The sequence below is a fragment of the Triturus cristatus genome, chromosome 9 (assembly GCF_964204655.1).
Source record: "Triturus cristatus chromosome 9, aTriCri1.1, whole genome shotgun sequence".
Taxonomy (NCBI): domain Eukaryota; kingdom Metazoa; phylum Chordata; class Amphibia; order Caudata; family Salamandridae; genus Triturus; species Triturus cristatus.
The window spans coordinates 73,192,096-73,206,091 of NC_140592.1; the positions used below are offsets into that span (position 1 = coordinate 73,192,096).

A 13,996-nucleotide genomic window follows, 5' to 3' on the forward strand; every position below is an offset into this window, starting at 1 on the left:
CTGTCTACACTAGCAGCTGAGTATTACTTCCACCTCCCACCGGAAGTCACACTCTTTGCCATCTGACCGATGCTCTTCAACGCTTCCTGCTTTTCTTGTCAGCCCAGGTCTGGAGAGACTCACGGCTGAAAGGACAGATGGTGGTTAGTGGTGTGGGGGTGCAACCTCTCTAAGGTTACTAAAGATGAGGGGGAGGCAATAGAGCTCCACCACTCAGAACACAGATTTCGACATCTGGTGCTTCCCTGCTCTGAAATCACAGGAATAGGGCACGTTACAACGCAAACATTTACAACGCATGCCTTTACACGGTTTTTACATCGCAACATCTATTACAACGCATGATTTTACAACGCATGCCATCACAACGCATTTTTTGAAACTACATTTACAACGCATTCCATTACAATGCATACCATTACAACGCATAATACTTTTAGGGCAACCGTAGGGTAAGTGTTGGATAGTGTTGGGGTAAAAATGACTATTCCCACTCCAGTGAGTGCAACAGTAGGGTAAGTGTTGGATAGTGTAGGGGTAAAATTTACTATTCCCATTCCAGTGAGTGCAACAGTAGCGTAAGTGTTGGATAGTGTAGGGGTAAAAATTACTATTCCCCAATACTTTCCTTATAATGCATTGTAATGGCATGCGTTGTAGTGACATGCGTTGTAATGGCTGCGTTGTAATGGCATGTGATGTAAATGCAGCTGCGTTGCAAGGACTTCGTTGTAAATGTAGTGTGTTGTAATGACTGCGTTGTAACGGTTGTTTCCCAATCAGAGCTGTGAAAAACGAAGCACTTTTCTTCACAGTCCTGACTTCAGAGCTGTGAACCGGGTTTGGAAAACCTGTGTTCAAAGTCATAGGTAACATTGCAGTTATGGTCAGCTGGTGGTGGATTGAGCAAAGATAAGACCTCAGTTGGAAAGGCTGTCTCTGAGGGCTGTAAAGTTCAAAGTTCATGGTCTTCACTAGAGCAAGTCATGAATTATCCTTTTGAAGTCCTTCACCACTAGTTTCGACATGTCCATCCTATTCACTGCCTATTTAAAAAAACATAATATGTTCCGATTGTCCTGTAAGAGGTGTTATCATTATTAATTCAATTTATGTCAGAGGTCTGTAACCATATACATGTAAATTACCTGGTTGACAAAAAACAACAGATGGTACTAGTTGGCGGAATCAGACACACTGTGCAGCATAGCTAGTGTGGAAGTACCTCCAAGCATTGTTAAAATGTGTGCAATCAGCTTAAAAAACAGCAAAGGCTGTGTGACATCTTTTGGTCCAGATCAGTTGCAGATTTTTTGTTTAAAGTTAAAAACTGAGAATGGAACATTCGTTAGTAAGGCAAGAGATTAATGCAGAACTTGAAAATAAGGCCTGGACTTGGAAAGATTTAGAAGTGAACAAACATTATTGTTGCATTGACATCAGAAATATGTTTCTACAAGCAACAGATCGATTTAAAAAAAGCTGATAAAAGGAAAATATAACAAGTTTGGGTGTCTGCAGATGCTCCGCCAGCTGAATGTAGAGATTATGCATGTCAAGAATATTGGGAAAATGCAGACTCCATGTCCATCTTAAGAGAAACCCCTACCTCTGAGCATCGGTGTCTGTGAAGTGCGGATGTAGATGTCCCGCACAGTATTAACCGGCCGCTTCGGCGCTGCGATCCTGGTATCATACATCAGCCCTCAGATGAAGACACCAGAGGCTGCATCTATAAGGCGAAGGCTTATTTACTTATCATAGTGAGCCTGATCCTGCCTCCTTCCACCACTTGATCTAAGCCATGTATCTACTTATGTGTACATCACTCCATAGCTCAGAACCCCCATTTGTGCTTATTATGAAGAATGGGTTATCTAAGCAGGAGCGGAGAAGACCATGGAAAAGCGAGAGGTTTGGGGCAGTCCACGTAGGCGAAGCTGTCAAAGACGAATGTTGAGTAGCCAAAAAAAGTTAGGGTACAACATCTTCTTTGAGCCGTAGACTCTTTAAGTTCTTCTTGAAGAGCCTGTACTCCAATGTGAGTTTTTGGTCAAAGGGCAGGAATTTGAGAAGAATGTCCTCCACCTAGCCCAAGATTCACCCGCCAAACGGAATCTAAACGTACTATTTTTTTTTATATTTGGAAACCCATTTACACGTCTTGAGACGTGCTCTGCACTTCTTGAGCCATGCTCTGCACTTCTTGAGCCATGCTCTACACATCTTGAGCCATTATCTGCACTTCTTGAGCCATGCCCAGCACTTCTTGAGCCATTCTCTGCACTTCTTGAGCCATGCTCTACACATCTTGAGCCATAATCTGCACTTCTTGAGCCATGCCCTGCACTTCTTGAGCCATGATCTGCACTTCTTGAGCCATGCTCTGCACTTATTGAACCATGCTCTGCACGTCTTGAACCATGCCCTGCACTCCCTGAGCCATGCTCTGCACTTCTTGAGCATGCTCTGCACTTCTTGAGCCATGCCTTGCACTTCTTGAGCCATGATCTGCACTTCTTGAGCCATGCTCTGCACTTATTGAACCATGCTCTGCACTTCTTGAACCATGCCCTGCACTCCCTGAGCCATGCTCTGCACTTCTTGAGCATGCTCTGCACTTCTTGAGCCATGTTCTGCACTTCTTGGTTGCGCGCTAGGCTCCTCCCCCATGTTCTGCACTTCTTGAACCATTCTCTGCACTTCAGGAACTGAGATCAGCACTTCTTGAACCATGCTCTGCACTTCTTGAGCCATGCCCTGCACTTCTTGAACCATGCTCTAACATTCTTGAGCCATGCCCTGCACTTCTTGATTCATGCTCTGAACTTCTTGAGCCATGCTCTGAACTTCTTAAGCCATTCTCTGCACTCACTGAGCCATGCTCTGCACTCCCTGAGCCATGCTCTGCACTTCTTGAGCCATCCTCTGCACTCATTGAGCCATGCCCTGCACTTCTTGAACCATGCTTTGCACTCATTGAGCCATGCCCTGCACTTCTTGAACCATGCACTTCTTGAGCCATGCTCAGCACTCGCGTAGCCATGCACTTCTTGATCCATGCTCTGCACTCCCTGAGCCATGCTCTGCACTGCCTGAGCCGCGCTCTGCACTTCTTGAGCCATGCTCTGCTCTCCCTGAGCCATGCTCTGCACTCCCTCACCATGCTCTGCACTAATTGAGCCATGCCCTGCACTTCTTGAACCATGCTCTGCACTCATTGAGTATGCTCTCCAGTCCCTGATCCATGCACTTCTTGAGCCTTCCTCCGCACTCCCTGAGCCCTGCTCTGCACTTCTTGAGCCATGCTCTGCACTTCTTGAACCATGCTCTGCACTCATTGAGCATGCTCTCCACTCCCTGATCCATGCACTTCTTGAGCCATGCTCTGCACTTCTTGAGCCATGCTCTACACATCTTGAGCCATAATCTGCACTTCTTGAGCCATGCCCTGCACTTCTTGAGCCATGATCTGCACTTCTTGATCCATGATCTGCACTTCTTGAGCCATGCTCTGTACTTCTTGAACCATGCTCTGCACTTCTTGAACCATGCCCTGCACTCCCTGAGCCATGCTCTGCACTTCTTAAGCATGCTCTGCACTTCTTGAAACATGCCCTGCAGTTCTTGAACCATGCTCTGACATTCTTGAGCCATGCCCTGCACTTCTTCAGCCATGCTCTACACTTCTTGAGCCATGCCCTGCACTTCTTGAACCATGCTTTGCCATTCTTGAGCCATGCCCTGCACTTCTTGAACCTTGCTTTGCCATTCTTGAGCCATGCCCTGCACTTCTTCAGCCGTGCTCTGCACTTCTTGAGCCATTTTCTGCACGTCTTGAACCTATCTCTGCACCTCCTGAGCCATGCTCTGCACTTCCTGAACCATGCTCTGCACTTCATGAGCCATGCTCGGCACTTCTTGAGTCATGCTCTGAACTTCTTGAGCCATGCTCTGCACTTCTTGAGTGACCCTCTGAACTTCTTGAGCCATTCTCTGCACTCACTGAGCCATGCTCTGCACTCCCTGAGCCATGCTCCGCACTCCCTGAGCCATGCTCCGCACTCCCTGAGCCATGCTCTGCACTTCTTGAGCCATCCTCTGCACTCATTGAGCCATGCCCTGCAATGCTTGAACCATGCTTTGCACTCATTGAGCCATGCCCTGCACTTCTTGAACCATGCACTCATTGAGCATGCTCTCCAATCCCTGATCCATGCACTTCTTGAGCCATGCTCAGCACTCGCGTAGCCATGCACTTCTTTATCCATGCTCTGCACTCCCTGAGCCATGCTCCGCACTACCTGAGCCATGCTCTGCACTCCCTGAGCCATGCTCTGCACTCCTTGAGCCATGCTCTGCTCTCCCTGAGCCATCCTCTGCATTCCCTGAGCCATGCTCTGCACTCCCTGACCATGCTCTGCACTCATTGAGCCACGCCCTGCACTTCTTGAGCCATGCTCTGCACTTCTTGAACCATGCTCTGCACTTCTTGAACCATGCTCTGCTCTCATTGAGCCATGATCTGCACTTCTTGAGCCATGCTCTGCACTCATTGAGCATGCTCTGCACTCCCGTAGCCATGCACTTCTAGAGCCATGCTCTGCACTCATTGAGCATGCTCTCCACTCCCTGATCCAGGCACTTCTTGAGCCTTGCTCCGCACTCCCTGAGCCCTGCTCTGTACTTCTTGAGCCATGCTCTGCACTGCTTGAACCATGCTCTGCACTCATTGAGCATGCTCTCCACTCCCTGATCCATGCACTTCTTAAGCCATGCTCCGCACTCCCTGAGCCATGCTCTGCACTTCTTGAGCCATGCTCTGCACTTCTTGAACCATGCTCTGCACTCATTGAGCATGCTCTGCACTCCCGTAGCCATGCACTTCTTGAGCCATGTTCTGCACTCCCTGATCCATGCACTTCTTGAGCTATGCTCAGCACTCACGTAGCCTTGCACTTCTTGACCCATCCTCAGCACTCGCGTAGCCTTGCACTTCTTGAGCCATGCTCTGCACTCATTGAGCATGCTCTGCACTCCCGTAGCAATGCACTTCTTGAGCCATGCTCTGCACTCCCGTAGCCATGCACTTCTTGAGCCATGCTCTGAACTTATTGAGCATGCTCTCCACTCCCGTAGCCATGCACTTCTTGAGCCATGCTCAGCACTCACGTAGCCTTGCACTCCTTGAGTCATGCTCTGCACTCATTGAGCATGCTCTGCACTCCCGTAGCCATGCACTTCTTGAGCCATGCTCTGCACTCCCGTAGCCATGCACTTCTTGAGCCATGCTCTGCCCTCATTGAGCATGCTCTGCACTCCCGTAGCCATGCACTTCTTGAGCCATGCTCAGCACCCGCGTAGCCTTGCACTCCTTGAGCCATGCTCTGCACTCATTGAGCATGCTCTGCACTCCCGTAGCCATGCACTTCTTGAGCCATGCTCTGCACTCCCGTAGCCATGCACTTCTTGAGCCACGCTCTGCACTTCCTGAGCCATGCTCTGGACTTCATGAGCAATGCACTTCTTGAGCCGCGCTCTGCACTACATGGGCCATGCCCTGAACATGTTTATTTTCACATCACGGAGGCGGGGGAAGGCACTTTCTGCACAGTTATATGTTTGTGGGTGGAAGGAGAACCCTGCTGGGAGATGGTTGGAACTCTTCAGGTAGATTACAAGTAAAACATCCTGTATTCAATCACGTGGCCTGCTCCTACTCAAGGTTACAGGCTGCTTCATGCTCTGCTCTTCTCCCCTGCACAGTGAAATAGCACAGATTGGTAGGAGCACCCTGCCACATCAATAATAATAACTTATCGTCCACTCATGGTATATAATTTACTGCCCACCAGGCAGGGCCGGACTGGGAACCAAAACCGGCCCTGGCAAAGTGCTCGGCCGCCCCCCGGGGGTTGGGGGTGATGCCGAGCTCTTCGCTAGGGCCGGTTTTCGGCCGATTTTGTTACAGGGCCGATTTTGCAGCTGTGCTGCAAAAACGGCCCTGTATAAAAAACGGCCCCCAGGGGCCAAAACCGGCCCCCACCCGTGCGGTGCACCGGGGGATTGCCCGGTGCCCGCTACGGCCAGTCCAGCCCTGCCACCAGGAGGATGGAAGGCTGCGGGATACAGACTTGTAACCTTCCGATCGCTGCGTGTTGCAGTGTCGACCGCTCTGCTGGCTGAGCTATCCCTTCGACTCTAACCTGAGTCCGCCACTACACTTTCTGCCACTCTTGTCATCAAAGGGAAAACACAATGAGTGGTGTTAGGCACAGCAAGGAGTCCGACCTGTGAATAAGAACTGCTGGTACTTTCGAACACAGATGGGGATTCTGAAAGTGAATAGAATTCGTTTAATATTGCTTGTAGGAAAGCAAACACAACAATACGCTTCCCAAATGTGGCTATGGAGATGAGTACAACAAATGAAACTGCACAGGTTTTATGCTCAATTAAGGTGTCAGTTGGAATTCAGTCTGAGATATAGGGCTCAAATCAGAGTTTGGCGGAGAGGGTAATTTGTAGGGGTAGGCGGACAACTCAGTTCCGCCCACGGAATGTGCGGAGATTTGCCCCTTATGCCTTCCGCGATGTAGGCGGAGAAACAAGGCAAATCTCCGCACACTTGGGCGGAATGGAGTTGGCCTCCCACCCGCCTCCCGCCCGCAGTATTAACACTTTAAAAAACATTATAAATAACGTTTTAAATAACCTTACCTTATCGGCGGCGTCCCCGGGTTTCCCTTCGTCTGCGCAGTTCCCAGAAGAAGACGCGATGGAGACAGAGGAAAGCCCGGGGACGCCACCAATAAGGTAAGGTTATTTAAAATGTTATTTATAATGTTTTTTAAAGTTTTTTAATACTGCGGGCGGGAGGGGGTGGGAGGCTGGCGGCGCGGAACGGAGCTATGCGGAGAGTGCAGAGATTGGTTCCATCTCCGTGCCTCTCCACGTAGACTCCTTATGCAAATTACGCCCACCCTTAGTAATCGGTCGCAAAGGCAACAGGGTACCCACTTCGTCAACTGATGGTCCACCCGTCTCATTAGGAGTCGGGTGAACCTTCTGCATATCAATGACGGAGGCTACTCTTTCTCCGCCGCCAACATACATCTCCGACGACCCTACAGAGTCACGGCGGTCTGATGCTTTGCCGTTTGTCCGCTAACCCTATTTACATTGGGCTGACAAATGGCAAGGTTTCACTGTCCGACTGTACGGGACAGTGAAAACTGCAAAATGACCCCCAATGCCATTAGAGAAAATCCTATGACGAGGGGGGTCATTGATGTTTTTTTTCAAAAACAAAAGCCTCCTTTGGGATTTTGTTTTTGAAAATAAAAAAAACAATTGAAAGTTTTCCGTACTAATCTGTCATGTTGACTGAGCGGTCTGTCAAACTTTCAATGCATTGATAGAAACTGCCATGCCAGAGGTTACTGCCAATGCAAGAGATGTCTGCTGCACCTTCACACTCTAAATCAGGCCCATAATTCTGTAATTAATGTATGCATCAAGGGCTGAATATATTAGACATATGTTATGATGTGTGGTACTGTTTTGTGGTCACAAACCCTGAGATTTGCAAAATCACCGGGTTCGCAACTGCAGAACAGTGTTTTACAAAGTACAAAATCCCTTCTGCGGTTCAGAAGTATTTCTGACTTGCAGGAGGAGTTCTGCAACCCTTTCTGAATGGCTATTAGGAGGGTGCATGAAAGGGACCTGCTCCTTTTAAATGCAAGTCGCGGGAGGACGTATCTGTGGTTTATGCCCGCAATTGCTGTGGCCATTACACCTATCACATTAAGAAAATAACTCATCATATATTCTAAAGCATAACGCTTAATAAAAAGAGGCAATACCCTTTGCATAATTCACAGCCATTTAATATAAAATAAACTTTTGAGAGTTAAAAAAGTTTTCAAATTTCAGAGATGAATACCTAATGTATTAAGAAGTAATTTTGGTTATTCAATATAAAATAAACTTTTCAGATTTAAAAAAGTTTAAAAATTTCAGAGATTAATATTTTATGTGTTAAGAAGTAATTTTGGTCATTCAATATAAAATAAACTTTTGAGATTTAAAAAAGTTTTGCAATGTCAGGAATTAATTTCGGAGATTAATATTGTATGTATTAAGAAGTAATTTTGGTTATTCAATATAAAATAAACTTTTGAGATTTAAAAAAGTTTTAACATTTCAGAGATTAATTTCAGAGATTAATATTTTATGTATTAAAAAGTAATTTTGGTTATTCAAAAGGGTCCATTTCAATATTTGGTTGTCCGTTTTTTTGTGAGTTAAGATAATAGATGTTTAAATAGAGACTTAAAAACGTTTTCAAAGTCTATACTTGTTTCATTGCTTTCACATGAGAAGCTGTTAATCATAAAACATAAACAGTATATAAATCTAGCAAAAAATGTTTTAATTAGGTAAGGACCAAATGTGCAAATCAGGGATGAGATCGTTAGGTGATTTCTTTTAGAAAAACTTCAGACAGTCGATCAAATGTGCAAATAATGTCCAACGAAATTCATCATATGTAAATGTCTATCATGCATAGGTAGCCTTATTAAGGATGGTTTGAAGAATGTGAAGAAAATACAAAAAGGAAGCAGTCTTACCATATATGTAGAGATTCCTGATGTCACAGTAACCATGTGTATAATAGTCTAAATTGCTGATGCTGGCATCTAAAGGCCTGTTGCTATCCTCCTATCACAGGTTATCTATCGGGCGTTGACACCGTCCAATAGAATCTCTGATCCATATGGTCCCGAAGCCCAGGACCTCCTGAAACTGACCAACTTGAGGCTGCAGCTGCTAAAAAGGCAGAACTGCCTATGCCAGAGCATGGGGCTGCTGGAAAAGCCTCAAAGATTTGCCCACTTTGCCATCTATGACCTCATCGCCCGTGGGAGCTGCTTCTGCAATGGGCACGCCGAAGAGTGCCAACATGTCAATGGGACAGGGGCATCAGAGAACATGGTGAGTAAATTCAATGGCGCTTACAGGATGGTGCCACCATCTGTAGAATTGTGCAAACAAGAGTTTGGTAAAGGGTAGATTAACTGCCTTTATATGAAGTTCATGTTTATATTTGAGGACATTCCTAGCCACAGATGTAAAAAGGGTAGAAAGACTATTCCATCAGAAATATGTGTAAAGTCTCAAAATGTTGGAAATTTTGCAACATATTTGTTTCCAATCTAGGAATATAAATTGGTAAGAAGATCACATTTTCTACACTCTGTCATCAGTTTGTCTTCACCCACAGCTTGAACCCACTGCTTCTGTTCTGCTCAAATACCCACCGACCTCAATCTTGCGTCACTGTTGCGTTGCCCCTATTGATACTCTTCACACCTATCTGGGAAACAGAGGCGAGCTGGACAACGAGGATGGTTGACAGATCATTGGAGATATTTTAGTTGGGAAGGGCAGTGGGTAGAAGAGACGGCTATGTGTATATGTATGTATGTGGCATTTCTATAATGTGAACCTAGCACGAGGAAGTGGAGCTGTTTTGGAGCAGGGTGGTTGGTAGGAAGGTACCGATGACTGGTGAGAATTTGATTGAATAAATATGTATTCTGCTCTTTTCTGAACTAGATGTGGCATTCCTAATGTTCAGAGGTATTGGTGTTACCTGCATGTAAAAGGTGGCAGAGAAATAGGAGAATGCTTGTTGGACTATAGCTCGTAGTAACTGCATAGGGTTTACACCATACTCCTCCTGGGACAGGTATCTTTACGGGAGACAGAGAGCACATGGAAAGTGATGTGATGTGGAAAGTAATCAATCCTTCACAAGTGCCTTGAAGCAGGTAAAAACACTACTCGCTGCCTTCTACTCTGCCCTTAATATGCTTCTTGGGGGCTGGTTTGATACCACGTAGGTTGTGAATCTACTGAGGCTCTGTGACTGTGGTGAGAAGGAAACATGTTTATAAGTAACTTCCTTTTTTAGATCACTGTGTAAAATACCTGAATGTGGTTCCAAAGGAAAGGATGTGACCACTAGATATATGGTGAAGGTGTACGTCTTCATATGTACTAATACGTTTTCCTATTTTATGGTTATGTAAAGGCAACGTCATATATTATTGAAACTAAATTCAAAGTGTGAAAGGAAATATTGGAGAGAATGTGCCATTCCCACAGGGACCTCCGCTGTGTCTTGTACCCGCTCCCAACCCTCCTCACGATGCCCGAAGCCTTCCACAAGTTTGTGTGCTAGCTCTCAACCTTCCCAGTGCAATCAATGGCACAACTTATTCTACTACGTAGGGTGCACCATGCTCACTCACCTCATCGATTTCCACACCTAACAGTACAAATGGGCTGCCTGGCCTCATGTCCTGTGGCAACAGTGGAAGCACTACACCACCCGCTAGATTAAAGGAGCTTAGGGGCATATTATCAAGGACGGCGTTAAAATTATCGCCACTTTAGCGGCAGGAAACTGCCGCTAAAGGGGCGATAATGGGCTTAATAATATGTTGCAGAGAATTGCAATAGAAGCCCTTGTTCACACCAGAACATGGGCTTCTATTGGAATTCTCTGCGGCATGTTATCAAGCCCATTATCGCCGCTTTTAGCGGCAGTTTCCTGCCGCTAAAGCGGTAATAATTTTAACGCCGTCCTTGATAATATGCCCCTTGGTGTTTAACTTCCTCCTGAGAATCCTCCACCAGTATGGCTACCACAGCCTATTGTCAGCTTTTGAATATACAATTCTAAGATGGCCACTGAAACTATTACAATCCAGCTCAATCAGGAGCGGAATCTGTGTGCTGCATTGGAAAAGTATGAAAGAAGACCAACTACCAGGGTTTTGAACCTTTGCTTTTGCATACCCTGGCATCTTGCTCTTTCCTTCCTTTTTAGGTCTCGCCTATGCAGTGCGCATGCGCTACATAGGAAAAAGACCTTTAGTCATCGGCACAGCTTTGCGGGCAAAAACGTGCACGTGTTGCATTGCTTCCAATGGCGTGAACATCTGGCGATTCCCTTGTGGGAGCGAACTTTTTCACCATGTGTTATCAATTATCTCTGCTGGCGCTGCTCGCTCCCGCAAGGGAAACGCTGCCTGCTCTCGGCCGCCCTCCCCCCCCACCCCCTACTTCCGCGAGGCGGGCGTGCTTGTTCTGAATATCTGCGACTGGTTCTGGCGAATCCCTCTACAGCGGTGGAATGAGGTGGGTTTAGTTGGCGAATGCATCCGATACTCTCGCTCTTGCGGATAAATATTGAAATAGACACTAATAGCTTGATACTTTGTTCATTTCACTGAGAAGCATTTTGTAGTTGGAAGCAATATGCTTACCAGTGGATCTATATAAAAGCTAAGATTTTCTTTTTTTCTATTTTTACAGAAATATCTTCATAATTGTAAGTCAGTGGGATAACAATGCAGTAGCAGGTATTCTAAACCACGACATTCTCTACACAGCATTGAGTTCCTGAGGTGGGACTCGAACCCAAGACTGTGGCACCAACGCTAGTGAGTAACTCGCTGCAGTGACATTCACAATCTGACAGGGGGGTGGGTCCACCGACTCCCACACAGTGGGGCACAGAAACCTTTTGGCACACGCTGGGCCCTCACCTCTGCTGGGGAGGTGAACCCTCGAGTAAACCTCTCAGCTGCTGCTGGCGGCGCGCGCTGTCACACTGGGGAAGCCCTGCTCTGGGCACGGCTAAGTCGAAGCGTTGTGGCGCCAAACCACCAGCGCCTGCTCATCTAACCAATTGCACGTCTCCATGTGCACACCATGTGCACCACGGTTCTCCGCTGCCTCCCACACTCGCCTGACTACCGTGTCATTTTCCACACCACCTGGGTCCTGTTGTGTGTGACTCTCCTGATGTGCCCAAGGAAGGCAGCAGCCCTCGCGAAGCCTCCCTGATCCGGTGGCGATTGCTTATGCCTGCTGAATGTCTGTGAAAATAATAACACCTCCTAGAACAGAGGGAGTGATTGCATTACTGTGGAAGAGGACGGTCGAAGAAGGGAGGGGCAGTGGAGGAAGAGAAGCTGGCCCTCGCTTTCCCCTGGTTTCCCACTGGGGAAGTCCTGGTAGTTTGTTCCTTTCCTGCCCCCGTGATTTGCTGTCATCTGACGGGCACGCCAGGTCACCGCATGCTGCAGATGGTGAAGACGCTTGCCCAGTTCACCATCGCATTGGAGGACATGCAAGACGTCGTGGACAGCGTTGTTGTTGTCGGCACGCGCCCCGGCCACCAGATGTTCAGCCATGTCTACGGTGTGCTGGGAGGGACATTCCCCCTTCCCACCCTGGGTGACACCTCGTGCCAGTGAAAAACCCTGAAGGTGGCTCAGTATGACACCTCGGTGTCCTGGGGCATGGAGTTCCATTTGGAAAAGCCTTAGAAATGGGTGCTCCTCCGTGGCAGGTCTCAGGGGTGTAGCGTAGGCCCCTGAGGCGCAGGGGGGAGGTGGGGGGACTAACTCTTCCGTGGGCCCTCCAGGCCTTCGGTAGGCCCCCATTCAGCCCAGAACCGATAAATGTTTCTAAGATATGGGACAGAGGGCCCCTCATCACATCCTGAAGGGTGAATCCATCTATCACTGTTCGCCAGGGCCCTGGCAGGCCAGTAATCTTCAGATAGTCCGTATGCTAGTGAACGGGGCCCCAGCTTGCGTGCTCCACGGAGATTGCGTGCTCCCTACGGGGCTTTTCTTGGTACCTTCTGGGAAATGCAATGACTCCGAGGTGTGTACAACTGAGGCTGTTCTCCATGCTGGCTTGGAAGATGCATTTCTTGGGGGTCGCGTGCCATGGACGCATCGTGTCTTTTCAGCACAGAGGCTTGCCAAGTATCTTAAACTCCACATTAATTCCAAAATACATTTGTTAACCCAGTTACGGTGTAAGTCACCCCCTCAGCGTTTCCGCCACGCATGCACCGTAGATCTTTGCTAATATTACAATGTGTTACAAATGCGCACTGTACCACTGACTCCGGGTACAGCTTAGCTGCACAACCGTCTTAACAGCATTATGGGCCCCCGGGCAAAGCAGTGCACTGGCCCGGCCTACACCACCACTCACAGGAATAAAAAGCATTGGCATAGCCAATAGGTATCGCCTTTGGGACCGTATAAGTGTTTAGTTATCCAGCACAATATCCTTGGTGCAACAACATCAAGTGTTGCATGGCTAAACACTTATAAGGTCCCAAAGGCGAGACCTATTGGCTATGCCAATGATTGTTTCATTCACCTTGCTGATCCAAAAATGTTCCCTCTGTGACCTTTCTTATGGATGACAAATTCTAAGTTCTGAAGAATATCCTAGAAATAGGGTCCATACTCAGTGTGCCCCTTTTACCTCTGTTTGAGGATCATTGCCTCCTTTGACATCATAACAGGTACTGATGACTCTCCCTTGTTACCCTCTGCATCTTCTGCTAGCCTTGGGCAACCATTGGATGCTCCCACATTAAGATACTTCTGACACGGTGTCCATCCTGATCACAGAAAAGTACCATTTCCTCTTGGGTCAAGAAGATTGGTCTTAGGTCGAAATTCGTGCACGTTAGCCGACCTTGCCAGACATCTTGTCCCTGAGGACATAATTCACTAAAGGGCACATGGTTTATAAAACATGCACATCTGGCAGCAGGTTTTTCCATCTGATGCTGATGCTGTGTGCCTGATGCTGCAAACCCACAGGGCCATGTGCCCTTGTTCTCTTTGGTGCTTTCTCTGCAAACTACACCCCGTTTTAAGTTGAGGTGCTGTAGTCATGCCTTCGTCTGCTCTGTCAGTTGGCCTGGATGCCTCTTCTGTGATGAATCATATTCATTAAAAGGGCTCGGAAAACAAAGGCAGGGCTGTCCCTGGATGAACTTCCTTCTCACTTGCGGGTTTTGGACGTTAGAGCTAAGCCAATTAAAACCAATTTAGATCCATTCCTAAGCATGATTGCGTTTGTTGTTGATGATTAGCGGAGA

The 13,996-nt window shown here is 47.3% G+C and overlaps 2 protein-coding genes across 5 annotated transcripts in view; one reads left to right on the forward strand and one right to left on the reverse strand.

The window, feature by feature from the left end:
- The window catches only part of UROC1 (urocanate hydratase 1), a 424,295-nt gene that overhangs the window by 384,838 nt on the left and 25,461 nt on the right, over positions 1-13,996 (reverse strand). The gene's annotated exons all lie outside the window — the stretch shown is intronic.
- Positions 1-13,996, forward strand: part of LOC146797419 (netrin-4-like) — a 311,780-nt gene that overhangs the window by 61,051 nt on the left and 236,733 nt on the right. Inside the window, exon 3 of the mRNA XM_085624438.1 lies at positions 8,737-9,000. Coding sequence (XP_085480564.1) covers positions 8,737-9,000 — 264 coding nt within the window. The remainder of the gene's footprint in view (positions 1-8,736; positions 9,001-13,996) is intronic.